Below are 17,655 nucleotides of genomic sequence, written 5' to 3'. Positions count from 1 at the left end.
TCAGGTGATGTTGCACGGATGGGGATCGAGACCTGGCCAGTGACGCCTGTCTGACGGCGACATACGATTGGACTGTGGTCTTGACCCCATGAAGGACCTGACCAGCAACCTAAGTGGTGAGACTGGTCGATGTTCCCCATTTGGTTGGAGTGGTTGCCATAGGTATTGTTGCTGTGACAGTAGGTTGCAGTCTAGTCTGCAACTGCGATAGTAGTGCTTGCAACGAAGAAAGAACCTGGATGGACAGCAGGGTTTGCGGGTTCAGGAGCAGTTGGGGTGGCTGGCCTGTTAGTGTACAGCTAGTGCTAAGGCCTGGCCCTTGTTCAATCACCCAAGGTCAGTGGGGGTATTAGATGTGGCCGGGTTAAGAATAGTTATACCCTGCCCTGTGTAGGAGGTGGTGTAGGAGAGCTTGGGTGGCTGTCCTCTGATTCATCAAATAATTGTATAGGGCCCGCCTGACGGGCTTCAAAGTCAGAATCAATGTTTTGTTGTAAGATGACTTCCGGTATCACATCCAAGTAGACTATTGGTGAGACTGGTGAGGTATGCACTTGCACTTGTGCATCCTGCCCCGAATCAGCCCCTTGCTGTTGTTTCCTGCAGAGTTCTGATTGTGTGCCTGCATTTTGTTTGACTGTGCTGGGTGCACTGTCTTCTCGTTGTCCTGGGGCTTCGTCCCGTCTTGGGGTTTTAACCCCAATGTGTGTGAAGTCTTTACTCCAGTCGATGAGGTTGTCTGCTTGCACTCCGTTTAGCCGACCACTGACCCTTGGGCGCGTTGGCCGATTTTGGTGAACCGGTGGCCGGCAGATGTGTCGAAGTTGTCGTCGACGGGGTGGCCAATGAATAGGTCATAGACTGATTTATCGAAGATGGGGGATTCCTGGTCATCGAATGTGCGGTCAATGGTTTGTCCATCGCCTGTACTTTCGTCGTTGAGTGTGTCAACAGGCTTGTGGACGAGGCGTTCCTGGTTGACAAGTGTGCGGCCGACAGCGTTTTGGTCGACGAATGTGTGTCAGACGAGCTTGTGGACGAGGATTTGGCCTTTTGCTTTGCAGTTGGCAAGCATATAGCTGTAGGAAAGAGTGACTCTCCCTGACGACGAAGGCCTAACTGTTGGAGACGAGGCCCTACTGCTTTTCGCACCGGTTGTTGACGGTACGTGGCCGTGATGACTTGTACACTTCTTAGGAAGCCTCTCCTCTGATTTTGCCCTTTAGTTAGATGGAGACCTTTTCCCCTAGGCACTGCAATGCTCTTAGTGGACTCAACTCTGAAGGTGGGTAATGACCCCCTTGGAGCCAACATACCAATTGTCTTTGCTTATCTTTAAAGGTTTTGACACTAAATCCCCTAGAAATCTCACAGTCTTCAGGGGAGTGATTGGGGTAGATGCAATAAATGAACTCACTGTGCCGGTCGCCTTTGAAAACATTGCGACCAAAGGTATTGCAGGCCTTTAACAACTACTTGTTTCCTGTCTTTTTCCATTGGTGTCCGATAAGCTTTTAATTCTCTTGAGAAGGGAAACACGAGGAACTTCAACTGTTTACACACACATTTTGATTGAAAAATCTTCCCTCGAATAGAAAGAACTCGAGTACTCCTTCCAGCGTGACACGCTGTTAGAATATGAGAAAGGGCTGGGGAGGAGGAGGTTACTACTCAAGGTCCCATTGGATGAGCCTAAAACACCCATAACGAGGTTGACAGCATACAAAATATGCCTTCACTTTTGTTTAAAGGTAATAGCCTAAAAGTAACCGAGGAATCCCAGCTTGATGCTGGGGAATATTCACAGCATGTGAAACTATGAAAGATAAAATGCTGGAGAATGCCAGAAGCACCAAGTAAAATAAATTCTAACAAATGTTTGAGGACACGCAGCAGCACGGTAAAGGGGGTCTCGGTACCACATTGGGAAAACATACTCCAAAGAGCATTAAGGGGAAATACTAACTTTGCCTTTATAATTGACACTCACAGACCATGGCAGGGGAGTAAACCAAGGTTGTGGCATCGAGATACAACAGATAAAGAGAACTGAGTTTAACCAAACAAAGAGTATGTGAGCCGCGCAGGGGGAGTGCACCCTGATCAAGTGATCAAGAGAAAAACAAAATACGTGGACACATGACATTCAGACACCTTGGCAGGAGAGTAAACCAAGGCTGTTGGTGTAAGAGAAGCAAGAGAGAAGGACAGTGAGAACAAGACCTGCAGGACTGGGGTAAACAGATATTATACAGAATATTCCACCCAGGCAAGAGGAGTTCTCACATTAATACATACCTCTGTTGGGTTCCAATTCATTAAGAGCAAAACAGACCCTCAAGGCCGATAGGTCATTGTGTGGAGCTACATTACCGGCAAAGAAACCGTACTGGTTAACATATGGCCCAAATATTGATGACCCTGCATTTTATAATACTGTTTTGGACGATATAGGCACGTTAGATGGTGAATATGTTCTATGGGGAGGGGATTTTAATACCATTCTTGATGTCTCCCTAGACCGGTCAACGAGTACACATAGAACACTCACCAAAACAGCTACAACAATACATCAGATTTTGACACAGATGTCCCTGCTGGATGCGTGGAGGACACTGCACCCTTTGGAAAGGACATACATTTTACTCATCTGTACATGATACTGGGTCACGTATTGATTACTGGCTTGTCTCCACACACCTTTCCAGTAGGATTGACAATTGCGTGATATACCCTCGCACACTGTCAGACCAGTCTCCAATATCCCTAGAAGAACAAGTTACTCTCTTACCTGGTAACGTTCTTTCGATGGGATGGTCCAACGACGTATTCCATATCTATGACAGTAATCACCGCAGCTGTGCTGCTTCGGAAAATCTTTCAGCGTCTGCGTCCCAAAGCTATAAAACCTTCAGATATATGCACGTATCTTGAGTGCAGGAAGACGGGCGTCCGATAGGTACGCGGATGATTAAAAAGGCAATTGCTCCTATGACTAGGCACACTCCGGCGGCGTCTCTAACCAAAGGCTAATAGCAAGAGACTGCATCTCTGTTGCTATGGTGATCGTACGTGCGTCCGTACAAGCTCCAGACGTGACTCAGCGTAATGGATGTCTAAGACGGCCATGTTGGAACAGGCTCGGGACCGAGGTCTATAGATGTCAAATACATATCTCACTGGAGACATACACGGCATACAGCAAAAAAACTCCTCTCTAGCTAAGAGTGTGGGTCGTTCGTGGGATCCTACAAAGGATCTTGGATCTTAAAAGGTGCTGTAATGCAAGGTGACTAAAAGGTTCCACTGGCAGGACGAGATGAATCAAATTAAATACATCGGAAATGGAAAGAGTAGATAAATGGACCCTGAAAAAGAAGGTACAATCCTACTAAACCCTGACAAAAACATAGCAAGGATAGCGGGTAGACAACAATGGAGAACATCTCGGAACACCGTCAACCACCACATAGGTTCTAATAGCATTGTGGCACATTACTCACGTGACATCGGCACATCATTAAATTGTCTATCGTATCTATACAGTGTGTTAGAATAAAACTAGAATAAAACTAGATACATCATAGTATAACAGTCGAGTATACTGTACTTCTATATAGCTGACCCTTCTCATTCATATGCAATTTAAACATATTAAAACTTAAATCTCGAACATTCATTGTAAAGAAACCATGGCATGACGACCGAGTTTCCAATACTGGGCCGCTTGCTGAGGGGATCCTTCATGCGTGTTCATGTTTGTTCCCCTACAGACAGAAACGCATGTATTGGTCTGAAGTGGATAACTCCAGACTGAAAGGCTCAAATGCGAGACTAGCACACTGCGAGATACAGACCACTTATATAACGGTAACCCTTACAGCATTTTAACAGGACTTTTCTCCTGGAAGCCGGCCCCCCCTTTATTTCATCTCATTTCATTTCTCTTGCTCGAATGCTGTATGCCTCCAACATCTTCTCCTTGCCTAGCAGCACCACAGATGAGGCGGCTTAGGACGACTGAGGCTTGGAGTATAGTGATGCTGCAGCGATCACCGAGGAGTGTGGCTGAGGATGGGCCGAGAGCAAGAGTGTATCCCCCTCCATCTGCCTTACTTGGTGTCGATTGACCGGCTGGGCAGAGTGGGGCTTGAGCCAACCCTTCTTGGCCACAGAGACTACATAGGTTTTCAGAGGAATCCCTGTTTTGGCAGATGGGTGTCGCATGAGGACTTCAGCAAGAACCCCCTCTGCCGGCTGCTCTACTTCTGGTTGGGGTAGGCCGAGATACTCGGCCAGTCCTGCAAGAAGTTTGTGGAAGGCCCTGGCTGAGGATGGCGTATCGGGATCCTCCTCCTCATCCATATCCTGTGGATCTGGAGGATCCTGCGGAGGTGGAGGATTAGTTGGCGCCGAGGCTGGGGTACCGCGGACGAAGCCTGAGGAGGCAGCAGAGGCTGGTGCGGAGCCACCTGGGGAATGGGCTGGGGAGCCGGAGGCAGTGGCTGCGCTGGGGTCGGAGGCACCAGCACTTGTGGTGCCGCTAGCATAGTCGGGAGGACTTGCCTGATGGCATCCTAGAAGATGATCCCCATACGAGGTGACTTCATGATGCTGAGGAACCTCTCAAAGAGCCCCTCTTCACTGGCCGTAGAGGTGGCAGGGGGTAGACGGGAGCTGCTGGGGCCACTGCATACCCTACCCATATGGACACAGTGGGAAGCTGCCCTGCGCATAAGAGGGATAGACCTTCCTCTTTTATTCAGCCTTCGCTCCCCCTCTCCCCTGCTGATCTGTTCTCTCTTGGCACCGTGCTCCTGGCCCAGGTACCTGCTCACCCTGCCACCCTCACGCACTGGGTTCTGTATCTGTACCCATACAGCCCCCACCCTTTTTCTACCTGCACTTATCAGACCTACCCTGTCTGCTGCCTTAAACCCTGCACTATCACCGTTTGTGGCCTTTATTATTTATTTATTATTATTTAATCCGTTTCTCCTTTGCTTCGCACTTTCCACTTCTCCCCCTTCCATGCACTTTTCCCCTCCCCCTCTCCCATGCACTTGAGCATTCTCAATGTCACTGGGCCTAGTAAGATCGTTTTGTTCTCCCCTTTTCCCTTCCCTTGTCGCACTCTGAAACACTTGTGTACAAGTGCAATAGAAATAAAATGTCAATAGGTTGTAAGCAACATGCCTGGTTGAGGCCAGTCCCACCTTGACACTTGTTCTACGCCGAATTCCTGGAAGGGCGTCGGATGGGTGCCTCTATCTGGTGCGGCGCCCATCTTGTCGAGCTGCCTGTCATGTGCATGTGACGTGTTGCTCGGCTCGCTGAGTCCTGCATGTGGATCATGAGGCCTACCCTGCTCCTCGGGCATAGGACCGGTAGGTGTGACACCCTCAACCCGGGTGCCGGCAGAGCTGCGTTTAGGCGCCCGCTCAGACGTATTGCCGGTACTAGGGCATAGCCCCTCGGATGACAATCCGGCACGAGAACCTTCCGGTCCCTCAACACTACCACTGGGATGTAGCTGCAGCAGCCTTGGGCCCTTGGGAAGGAATCTCCCTTGCAGGGTGCGATGGAGAATAGCGGCTCTACCTTGGGCTTCGCTCGATGTTTAATGAAATTCTTGAGGTCCTCTGCGGGCAACTTCTGGAAGAGCTCCCTCCACCTAGCTAGTCTGTTCAGCACTTTCGAGGACAGCGAGCCACACACTGTACAAGCTTGTCAACCGTGGTCTGGGCCAAGGCAACATAGGCAGAGGGCTTGGGGGTCTGAAGTTGGGAAGAGCCCGTTGCAGGATGGACACCTGCTGAACCCTGTGGAAGTCGACATGCGCCGGAGAGGAGCGTGACGCCTTAGGACCAAGTACCTGAATGATAAAAAGAAAAAAAAAAAAAAGACACTGAAGTATCCGTGTGTGGAATTACATGGCCGAAGCCAAACCCAGGCGCGCTGGTGAATTCGGCCCGTTCCAGTCGACGCAGAAAAGAGGACCGAGGTATGGCGCTGGAGGGCAGAGTCAGGGCATGCTCCCTGGGCTGCACCCCTGTGCGCCTCTAAATTTAAAGGGGGAAGAAGATTTTTTCTGGTGAAAAAGGTTCCGTCTCCCGTCCCTTGGAAGGGACGCCCATGCAGTATGGAGGAAAGGGGACGGGGAAGTAAGAGTACAAGAAGCAATTCATTATCAAAAACGGAACAAGTTTTAAAGAGCAGCATTCCTAAATCAAACAGTGAGTGGAAAAGAGGAACCAAGATCACGTGCTGTGGCGCCTCCATTCATACGGACCCTGACATGTCTGGGACGTGGCGAGTGGAGGCTAAAGGCTTCAGGTGGAGCCGACGCAGTGCTGCACTGCATCTCTTGGCGGAAAGGTTTCCGAAGAGCAGCAGGAGATGAGGAATCCGTGGGAGAAAGGAGTGAATTAGAATAAATAGTTACAAGATGGAAATTTCTCTATGTTTTAACAGTTAAGTAATTAACAGACACACAAGTTTAAACTAAAGCAAAAATGACATGAAACTAATTGGAGTATTACAGAAACTAAATTTTTGAAGGGGCTCAAAATATACAATATAACAGTCCCCCGATCAAAGCAAAAACACTTCTACTTTGGATCAAAGAGCTAAGAGTTCATATTATTTGGCAATGTTTGGAGCATTTGTATTCCTGTGCTCCAATTGACAACTTTTGAAACCAAGTCTCTAGATTTTATATATATATTCAACAGTTCCATGTTAAACAACTTCAGCCTCAGCACATCTTACAAATAAGCCACACTTACGCTTGCCTTTATCCCAGGTTTGGCAATAGGGCGTTGTCCAAAGGTCAGCATTTCTGTCAAGTTTTCTTTCTTGGATAGGCTAAGGAGGCAGATGGCCAACAATTGTTTAGAGTCAAGATGGACACAAACTTAAGACAACCTAATTGGCTACTTAAAATGTTTTACTTACTCAGGTTTTTTATTTGAAGCTTCCTCCTCAAAGATGCTGAAGGGAGTTTGCAAAGTGGGGATGAAGTTATGAATTCCCAAACTGCCTTTACCCTTTGAGTCAACTAAAAACAAAATTGACAAAATTCTTCAAATGTTAGTTTTTAACATGCATAACTCAATTCAAGACAGAACCCTCTCTTATAAACAAATTACGAAATACTCAAAGAACTAGCCATACTATCTAGTTGAATAATAGTGGATTTCCTTGGTTGAACTGTCAAACATTCTTTATTTAAGTTTGACTATTTAAATCAGCAGACTAGTACTCTGTTAGAGGTAGGTACATTTTACAGTTTTCAATGTTTCAGCAAAGTTCCCTCAGCACAGAAATTACATGCAATCATAATTCTGAAGTGTCAAATGATGGGAAAGGTGGGGGCAGATATGGGCCACTATACTCTGTCGAGTATGTGATACAACCAGGTAATCACACTACTTTGTGATGTCAAGACTGGTGTAAAAAGGACACACTCAATTTCTCTTATTAGCAGGAACTGGTAGGGAAGGATTACTTTTGAATTTCACACAATATACTTTTGCAGGAGAAAGAGCAAGCTACTCATATCAACTCTTGAACTTCTAGTTCCATAGCCCACCTTCCTCTACAGGCATGAACCATTTTTGTCCCGCAGTGGGATGCCCTATTACCAGTCTGTTTTTTTTTAAATGATGTCCCAAAACTTTCAGAAATAGTACATGCCACCAAGTCTTTCAATGACTGCTGTTGCGCACTGTCAATGTCCTACCCAGAGGGAAATCCTAGACTGCATGTGCCTAAACGTTATGGCAGGACTAAGCACAAACTCTCTTCAGTGCTGGATAACTGCTAGGGATTAGGATCTACAGAACATACATCCTTTAAAACCAGTAACATGTAGCATTAGTAGGATCACAGAAAGTGCATAAAAGAAGCTCGCTGACAGGACAGAATATTGAATTTTGGAAATACAGAGCCTTCATGTTTCTGCACTTGCAGGCTGCAGTTTCAATATTCAGATCCTTAATATGTAGAGAAGTGAGATGACCTGAAGGGAATCCCAGTGGGTATATTGGGGGGTAAATCGTACAGGCAGTCGCAAATGCGCTTGAACCACATCCTATTTCTGTTTCTTAGTTAAATGCTCGGGGCTAAGCCTGAACTAACAATCGGAAGGAAGAAAAGAAGCCATTTACACAGACAGCAGCTCAATATTGAACGAGAAGAAATATTAGAAGAAACTTTTAAAAGACTTCCATTCTGTGCTTTGTCAAATTGAGTAAAGTCTAATGTTAAAAGGTATGTGTACCACGCACCGTCACCAACGGAATTGGTCCCCAGGCGGATCTGCATACGAGAAGGTGGGGTGGGTTAGTAAGGTGAAGAGGGTGTTGGATAGGGATTTATTTTTATTTATTTTATTACATTTGTTATACGCCCAGACCCGGGGGTAACACGGCGTAGTTACAGACAATGGGAGAATGCAATCTTAGAAAGTACACAAAGGCACACAGGAAAAGCAGTCAATAATATACAATAATATGCAAGGCAGTCAATAATATACAATAATATGCGAAGCAGTCAGATATGTACAGTTAATTGGAGCAGATTAGTGCTCTAGTTCAGTTAGAACTTATTGAAGAGCCAAGTCTTCAGGAAGCTTTTGAATTTAGGGAAGGAGGTTTCGTTCATAATGTGGGTAGGTAGCGCGTTCCAGTGTCTAGGTGCCAGTGTTTTGAAGCTACTCCCCCCCTGCTTTCTCTCTTTTGTATCTGGGGGTTTCAAGGTATGCGTTTTTGTTGGACCTGAGAAGTCTAGTCTGGGACTTCATCGTGACTGTGTTGTTGAGGTATTTGGGAGCTTTGTTAGCCCTGCATTTGTGGGTGATGCTGAGGGTTTTAAATAGAATTCTGGCTTGGATGGGGAGCCAGTGGTGGTCTCTTCTGGTGTTAGAGATATGTTCAGATTTTTTGATGCCTAAAGCTGCTCTGAGGGCTTTGTTCTGCATGAGTTGGAGTTTGGCTAGGTGGCTTTGGAAGTGCCCAGGAAGAGGATATTACAATAGTCTAGCTTAGACAATATGAGTGCTCTGGCTAGAGTAACACAGTTTTTGGCTGAGGGAGATGAGTTTGGAGGTGTAGGAAGTGGACGAGGCTAATGTGTTTACTTGTTTAGACATGGATAGTGTTGCGTCTAAGTAGACGCCAAGGGTCTTGACTTGTTTGAGAACAGGGATTGTGGTTCCATCAATGGTGAATGATTTGAAGGCGGGCTCAAGGGTGTTGATTTTGCTGGAGGAGCCTAGTATGAGGAGCTACGTTTTGTCGTCGTTGAGACAGAGGCTGTTATTAGCCATCCAGTTTTGGATGAGTGAGTAGATTTGGTTAACCAGGAGGGAGTCTTGATCATGATTGCCTGAGAGAGGAATGAGGATTTGGGTGTCATCGGCGAAGTTAGTATAGATGACACCCATGGTATCCAATGCTGCAAATAATAGCTTAGTATAGGCATTATACAGGGTGGGGGATAGGCAAGAGCCTTGCGGCACACCTGCTGGGACAGACATTGGGTCTGCTGATTCTTTGCCGATGGACACTCTGGAAGTCCTATCAGCCAAGAATGATTTGATCCAGTTGGTAGCGCTCTGAGCTAGGTTGAAATTGTTTGCTAGAGTGTTGCAGAGTTTGTCATGGTCAACCAGATCGAAGGCCGCTGAGAGGTCCAGGAGCATCAGCAGACAGAGTTTACCTGCTTCTTTAGTGGCATCCATTTGGATCTTCAGATCAAGGAGGGCTGTCTCTGTACTATGGTTGGGGACAGAATCCTGACTGACGGTCTCCTAATAGTTGATGTTGTTCCAAATGGTTCTAAATTTGGCAGTAGGCTATTTTATCTATTTTTAGGAGAAATGGGACCGTTGTAATAGGTCGGTAATTAGTGGGTATTGATGGGTCCAGGGATGGTTTTTTTTTTTTTTTTAGGAGTGGTGTCACCCAGGCTTTTTTTATACTGGTGGGGACTGTGTTTGTGAGGAAAGAGGCATTGATGAATTTGGTGATTATGGGTGTGAGAGTGGGGGCACAGAGTTTCACTAGATGGGAGGGGAATTGGTCTTCTTTACAGTTGGAAGCTTTGAGTTTCATTATGGTGTCAAATACTTCTTTGTTAGACACTGGTGTAAATTGAAATGGGGGGCCAATAGTGGCATTTGGTATGGTCGTTGATATGGTGGGTGGCGTTTTGTCGGGTAGGAGGGTTTTTTTATTATCGATTTTATTTTGCAGTAGGAGAATTTTAGATGAGAGTGCGTTTTGTATGGTGGTGCACCAGTCTTTGCTAGCGTTAGAAGGTGCTGAAGTTTGACAGGGGTTTTCGAGCTCTCTAAGGATGGTAAACAATTCTTTGCTGTCGGAGGACGCATTAGTGATGCGGATGTTGAAGGCATTGGCTTTTTGGGTGATTATTGCTGATTTATATGTTTTGCTGGCTTCAGCGAAAGCTAGTGCCGATTCTGGGGTATTTTTTTTCTTGTGGAGGTGTTCAAGTGATCTTTTTGTGCGTCTTAAGGCTACAAGTTCCTCATTAAACCAAAAACAGGAGCGTTTGTCTGGTCTACGGGTTTTAATGGTGATGGGAGCAAGTAGGTCAATAGTTTGGGTAAGGCATTGTTGGTATTGTTCTGCTAGATAGGAGGGGTTGTTGGTGCCTGGAACCGTAAGGGCAAGGGCAGCACTCAGGGCTGGCATGAGTTTGTCGGGGGAGAGTTTTTTGATATTTCTAGTTTCAAATGTTTCTGTTTTTTTAGAGGTGATGTGCCCTGTACTGGCATTGTCTATGGTGAAGTTAATTACATAGTGTTCTGACCAATTGACTGGGAGGATGGAGTCAATGGTTATTAGAGAGTTGAGAGTGAGAAGCCAGTCTAGGGTTCTTCCCTTTGAGTGGGTGGGTTTATCTATCAGTTGTACGAATTGCATTTCAGACATGGCTGTAGAGAATGTAGATGCTTCTGAGTCCAGGGCGTCATTGTATCCTAGGTTAAAGTCACCGAGGACTATGCATTTAGTTTTAGGCTTGATGAGGGGCGTTAGGAGTAGCGGTATGTCCAAGTCAGGGTGGGTATTTTTGTTGGGTGATCTATATACCACTAGTAAATTAGTAGTGGTTTTGGGGTTGGAGGTGTACTTTACTAGAAGGAGTTTGTAACCTTGTATCTGTTCTATTAGGCTAGCTCTAATTTCCAGAGTGGTTTTGGCTATTATGGCAACTCCACCTCCTTGGGTATTTGTCTCTGTCTGTTCTAAAGATACTGAATCCTGGGGGAATGGCAAGGGCTAGAGATGGTCCTGCTGCTGGGTGAAGCCAGGTTTCAGTGACCACCAGCATGTCAAGATGTTGGTCCTCAATAAGGTCATGGATGTCTATAGCATGGGCACCTAGTGAACTGGCATTGATGAGTGCACTTTTGAGGGTGGAGGTAGGGGCAGGGGGTGGTGTGTTGTCTAAAGTGGTGGAAGAGTCCGTGGTTTTGTTATTGGTTAGGTGTTTGAGTGGTGCGTTGTGGAGACTTTTGTGTTGGAGATTAATGGGCGTGGTGTTTAGTTTGGTCGGGGTATTGGGTGTGGTGGTAAGTGGGGTAGCTAGTAGGGACATTTTAGTTCTAGACATGCGTCTATTGAGTCTTTCAATACCCAGGATGGGTGTGGTCGTACCATTAATGCTGATGGGTATGGTGTGATTGTATAAGGACGGGTTGGGACTGAGACACGGGAAGTCTGAGGTTGCTCCATTTTTGATGGTGGTGGGTGTAATGTGGGACTGAGGAGATGGTATGGGGAAAGGGGGGTGTGTGGGGAGGAAAGGGGTGGGGCAGGGGATGGGGAAGTGGGGTGGACAGCCTGGTCTAACTAGTCCTTCGCCAACCTTGATGAAATGACCTCTTGTGCAAGGTGTAGCATTAGGGACTATACAATAAGGGAACATGATAATGGTAAGGAGCGCCAGCATTATATTGGTGGGGGCTGAGTAGTCCGATATATGGTTCGATGAGCTATGTATGCACATGGGCTGGGTACAATAGTCCAGCGCAGGCAGACAACGCCTATGTCGCTAGCAGGGTGCATAGGCAGTGGGGCACCTAAATTCGATTTTAGCAATCACGGTTACAGGTCATAGGTATGCAGTAGAGAGGCAGTGGACATGCTACTTAGGCGGTTTAGATCCAGTAGCTGAAAGGCAGCCTAATGTTGATTTATCATGTAGTAACAGCATAGTTAGTCTAGTCAAAAAGCAAACTTAATATTCTAAATGCATTTGTGAGTCTGATATATATGGCAAAGTCATGGCTGCAGGTGCTTGGGTTACCTTGTATGTGGCTGGTAGGGGTTCTGGCAGACGGCAGACACAGGCACAAACAGGAACCAAACAGGTGCTGGCCTTGTTGCTGTGGGCCTTGAGGAGTGTGGGACGGCTTCGCCGGCCGGCGGCCAATGGGGGAACATATAGGCACGGCAGCCTATCGGATGCGGGCGTTGTGGCCTCAATGGGCCCTGTGGTTAGGCAGACGGCCATTTTGGAGGGTGCAAGTACCTCGTGTACTTGAATGGCGATTTTAATACAGCAACTGTATTAAAGCTTCGTTTCCATGAAATGGGCTGGACAAAAGCTTTGCCTTTGCTACTGGTCGGTGAGGATTGCCGATTCAGTAATTTAGAGGGCGATTTCAGGTGAACAGCGCTACGAATTTAGCGCTTACCTTATTGGCCTGGAAATAAAGTGGTCATGCTGCAGGGTGCCCGCTGGGTGCCCGTTGCTCCTGCAAGGGCAGGGGCTGGTCCGGAGAGCTCCTGCTATTGGCACTGGCGAGGCCGAGTGGATCATAATTATGTTAATTTTTGATACTAAGTGTTTTTTGTTGGGAATGGATGTGAGATTGTTCACTTCCAGCAGGTTTTATTGAAATGGTTATGTGATTTTGTTCTGTAAAAGAGCAAAATTATTATCTCTCTATATATGATAGAGATGGATGTTTTATGGAGATAAACATTTTTCTTATTTTTTTAACTAATGTAAATGGTACGAAATTGTTATAACTAAAAAGGTTTTTTTAACTAAAATGCACAATATTAATTAAAAAAAAAGAAGAAAATGAAAACACTAGGTGTCATAACAGATCAGAACTCGAACATGAAGCTCAAGGGAGCAGCCTAGTTTATTCATCCGCCTTCTATATAGAGCTGCTTGCTCACCTCCAGCCATTCATTTCACAAAGGAAATAATGGAAAGGGGTATTGTGGCGTCAAAGGTGGACTACTGCAGTAGTCTGCTAGTAGGCATCCCCAAATTAGAATGAAACCGCCTCCAATTCATTCAAAATAGTGCAGCGAGAGTTGTCACCGGCCTTCAGCGTAAAGATCACATCTCGAACGCCAGACGTGGTTTAGACTGGCTCCCGGTAGATGCCAGGATTCATTATGTACTTTTAATGATTCTAAGTCATCCGACCGCAGACGATTTTGCCGCGGCCGGAATGTTCGCATGAGAAAAGTGTGAACTACCAAAAGTTTGCACCTTTCTCATGCGAACACACTTACATACTACGGGGGCTGCAGGTGTTTCCCCCGCAAGCCCCCACTCACTATACTGTAAAGTATAGTGAGCGGGGTGTTGCGAGGGACACCCCTGCAACCCCCGTTTTTTTTTAACGTGTCTTTTTTTGCGGGTGTGCTGCGGGGGTATCCCCCGCAACACACTGCTCACTATGCCACACAGTTTAATGAGCGGGGTGTTGAGGGGGACACCCCGCAGTCTTTTTTTACTTACCTGCAATGCTACTACCAAAGTTTCAAACTTTTGGTGTTCGAACCTTTGTTGGTAGCTTTTTTCGGTCGTTTTGTACAGTCGGATCGTACAAAACCCTGTTAATCACCAACAAATGCTGTGCCGGATATATGCCAGTTTACTTGAGTGAGGTATTATCTGAGGAACCTAGTGTAAGGCTTCTCAGGTCTAACAATACCAATCAGCTGAAGATGGCAGCCTGCAAATCCAGCAAGGCTATGCACTGTGGGTGTGCGATATCTGCACCCAGGGCATGGAATGCCCTTTCGCCCGACCTGAAAGAAATGAGCTCAACAGCAGTTTTCGGAAAGAGGCTTAAAACCGTGTTATTTTTTGATGACTGCTATGAACCCAAGATCCAGGATCAATGTATCTAGACTGTGTACCTCTCTACACCAAGGAATGTTCCACTTTTTTGTCTGTCTTGTGTGCTCTGTCTCAGTTTATGTGCGCCCCTAAACCTCAGGGTCCTTGGTGCGCGTTACAAATAGAATTAAAAAAAAGAAAATCCAAGTTTGAAATACTGCTAAAAGTGCCACTGACTGCAGCAGCACCAACAACGCATTAAGCCATTTACTTCCTATGGGATAAGAGTTGAATAAATTAAAAACTCTAAAGTAGTGAAAACTGGGTTTCTTACCTTCAACCTTGCGGACCACTAGTTCTTAGGTTTGGGCTGTATTTGTTACATTACTGTTGGCTAGTACTGCCTTACAATTTTATACAGCCTCCAACATTAAGTATAATTGTAAATTCTAAAGAGTGGCGAGTGTGTCCCCTTAGGACAGTTAAATGAATGAATACATCTGTGTACATCTTGCTTTACTTTTTATATATGTTAAGAAGCTTCACTCAAGTATTGTTACACTTGTGAGGACAATTGCTTAACAAACATGTGAATGCCAACTATACTTTGCACTAAGTCACTAATCACTGTAGGGTAAGACTGACTGCTAAATCCTAGTAGTCAAATGAGATGGGGTAGACCAGTGCTCCAGATAATATTTTTCTGTTAGTATTTCACTCCCAGTTTTCAGAATTGGAGAATAAATCCAATTTCAAGAGAGTAATAATGAGTTTCTTCCTTCGCAAGAGAGTACAAAAGTGTCTAACCACCATCCAATTTGTGAATAAAAATTAAAACTGTACCAAAAACATTAGTGACAAAGAACTTGTCGATGCGAACTACCCAGCTTCAATTTCATTATGCTTGGACACCAAAACTCTGTTAAGAACTGTTACACATGCCAGCTAGTTCAATCATAAATCGGGTCCCTCACTCTACCAGCATCACTACTCTGCCTCTCGGGCCTACTGTTGCTCTGTTTCTACCCGGCAATACCTGTTTGACAGCCACTCCGTGTTTTTTCTCCATCTCTTTGCTACTCTGTTTCCCCAGTCTCTCACTTTCTGTTGTTCTGCCCCTCACTCTTGCTATGCCACGTTTTGAGGTCTGTTGCTCTGTCGCTCTTCCTCTCCCATCTCTGCATTCTATAATTGCTGTTTCCTTCCTACATTGTTCTCTAGCAGTTAATATAGCTCCTCTTCCTCCCTCATATCATTACTCTGGCTATATCTGTTTTTTTCCATTTTCTCAGATGTGGTTGCTACTCCTTTCAATCATCTTTATTGCGCTGCTGCTTATGTTATTGGTCCGCATTTCTCTAATCTGGATTTTCTATTTCCAGATCTCCCTGTCTGCTGTTGATCTGGGTTTTATTTTACTGTCTCTATATGTCTCTTTTGCTCTGCTTCTATCCCTCACTCCTATATTGTGTGTGTGTCCTATTTACCTCAGTTTCCCTTCTCACTTTCTTTGATGCTCTCTTATGTAGCTCATTGGTCTCTTCCTGTTGCTCGTATCCCTGTTTTGGATTGTATAATACGTTATTTGTTCTTGCGGCTTCTCTCCACACCCCTCACCTTGTTATCTTGTATTGCGTTTGTCTTTTGACAATGCACTAAAATATTTAAAAAGCTGAAAATGCCTTTTCCATTTACAAATCCAGTGCAGCTTTACAATTGGGAGCTCTTTTTTTTTTAAGATGTGTGCAAACCTTCTGGCGATTAGGCTGGGAATTATAGTGTTAGAAGTGTGGCAGTGGTGGGTGTGTGTTCCGAACCATTACAGTTATAGCAGGCCTGATCAAAAGGGGATATATGTTTATTACTGGGACCACCAAAAATGCAAACATACAACACCCTTTTCACCCCATATATATGCAGTGGGAAACCCCCCCCCCCCCGGACGCCCTTGCTACCCCCTACATTCATTATATACTGCACCCATCCCCCACATTATACATATATACACATATATATATATATATATATATATATATATACACACACATATATATATATGTGATCAAGCACTCAGTGCAGCGTGAAATGCGTTGTGTCACAGGACTTGCCCCATGGCGTTCTGCCTTGGTTTGTCTGTTGCTATCCTTTGTTGTTTTTTTTACATACTAATAAACTCGTATCTACTATGATGTGAGTTCCTTGTATATACATGTTTGCTTTGGAGTTGTCTGCTGGCCCGCAGAGAGTGCGTTTTCCCCCCCCTCTTTTCTTTGCATACACATATATACATACACATATACATATATATATATATACATACATATACATACACATATATATATATATATACATATACATACACATATATATATATATATATACATATACATACACATATATATATATATATATACACACATACACACATATATACATACTGCACATTACACAGCCACAGTAGTGGCTGTGTAGTTATGGTTAAGTTGCTGTTTCCATAGGAAGAGCACTTTTTGGGCGGCTTATAACTCTGCTCCCCCTGGACGAATCCACACCGAACTTTGCAAAAAAAGTATATGGGCCACACTGAATTGTTTTGCGAAGTTTGGTGATGTTAGGTCCAGGGGAAGGAGGGGGGGGCAGGGAGGGGGGTGGGGGCAGGGGGGGGGGTCAGGGGGGTTTTAGGGGGGGGTACCAAAACGTCTTTTTTCCATAGACTGAATGGGGGGGGGAAAAACTTTGCGCACGCCTACAGGCCAAACCGCTGGACGGATTTTACCCAAATTTGCGACAGGGGCAGCGGCTTGGTCCTGAAAGCGTGCTTTTGTAAATTTGGTGAAAATCCGTCCAGTAGTTTCCTTTAAGACGATCAAAAAGTAGGTCAGAACAATTTAGTGATATCCATGTCCGCTCCGCGATCACACTTCCCTATTTGCTCCGCGGACAAGAAATCGATTGGCTAATCTGTAGCGTCATGTCCGCGGACATGTGGCGTTTTCACTGATTGGCTGTGGAACAGCTGAAGTGCGTCACATTTCTTCGCTGCCCCCGCCATCTTACGTTCATGTTTTGGTGTACACTGACATCGCCGGTAACACATACAAAACAAGATACCTATGGACTTGTTATACTGATGAATTACTGTTTCCGAAAGTGAGCTGTAATTAGCTGGTGATGGAAAGTGGCAGCGCAAAGTCAAAAAGTGGTGTTTTCTCGCTACCAGATTCATACGTTAAAGTGAAAGTTGTTGCTCAATGTACGGCACCCAATGCCTGCGTCTGTGTTACAAGGTTTTCAGATTAATATTGAAGTCGGACTGGCGTCCTACATTTTGAATTCTGAGCCCGCCACCTGGAGTGTTTGTTGGAAACAGTGGGGTTCTGGAGGCGTATGGGAGTAGCGATTCTCATGATTGGATTGTCATATGTTGCTGCAAAGTGAGATTTTATTTGCCTTCTGAGTGCAGGTCAGTTCATTTGCTTTTTTGGTTGTGAGCTCAGTAGGCCCACGCATCCAAGTCAATCTATAAGGGTCTAT

The 17,655-nt window shown here is 45.4% G+C and overlaps 1 protein-coding gene across 4 annotated transcripts in view; it reads right to left on the bottom strand.

The window, feature by feature from the left end:
- The window catches only part of BUB1 (BUB1 mitotic checkpoint serine/threonine kinase), a 1,594,853-nt gene that overhangs the window by 718,615 nt on the left and 858,583 nt on the right, over nt 1-17,655 (bottom strand). For all 4 annotated transcript variants that reach the window (XM_069606846.1, XM_069606848.1, XM_069606845.1 and 1 more), the window contains 2 exons: nt 6,958-7,060; nt 6,789-6,867 (listed from right to left, as the gene is read on the bottom strand). In XM_069606846.1, coding sequence (XP_069462947.1) covers nt 6,789-6,867; nt 6,958-7,060 — 182 coding nt within the window. The remainder of the gene's footprint in view (nt 1-6,788; nt 6,868-6,957; nt 7,061-17,655) is intronic.

The sequence above is a fragment of the Ambystoma mexicanum genome, chromosome 4p (assembly GCF_040938575.1).
Source record: "Ambystoma mexicanum isolate Mex_15411 chromosome 4p, UKY_AmexF1_1, whole genome shotgun sequence".
In the NCBI taxonomy this organism is placed as follows: Eukaryota; Metazoa; Chordata; class Amphibia; order Caudata; family Ambystomatidae; genus Ambystoma; species Ambystoma mexicanum.
This window is presented reverse-complemented; position numbering and strand designations above follow the sequence as displayed.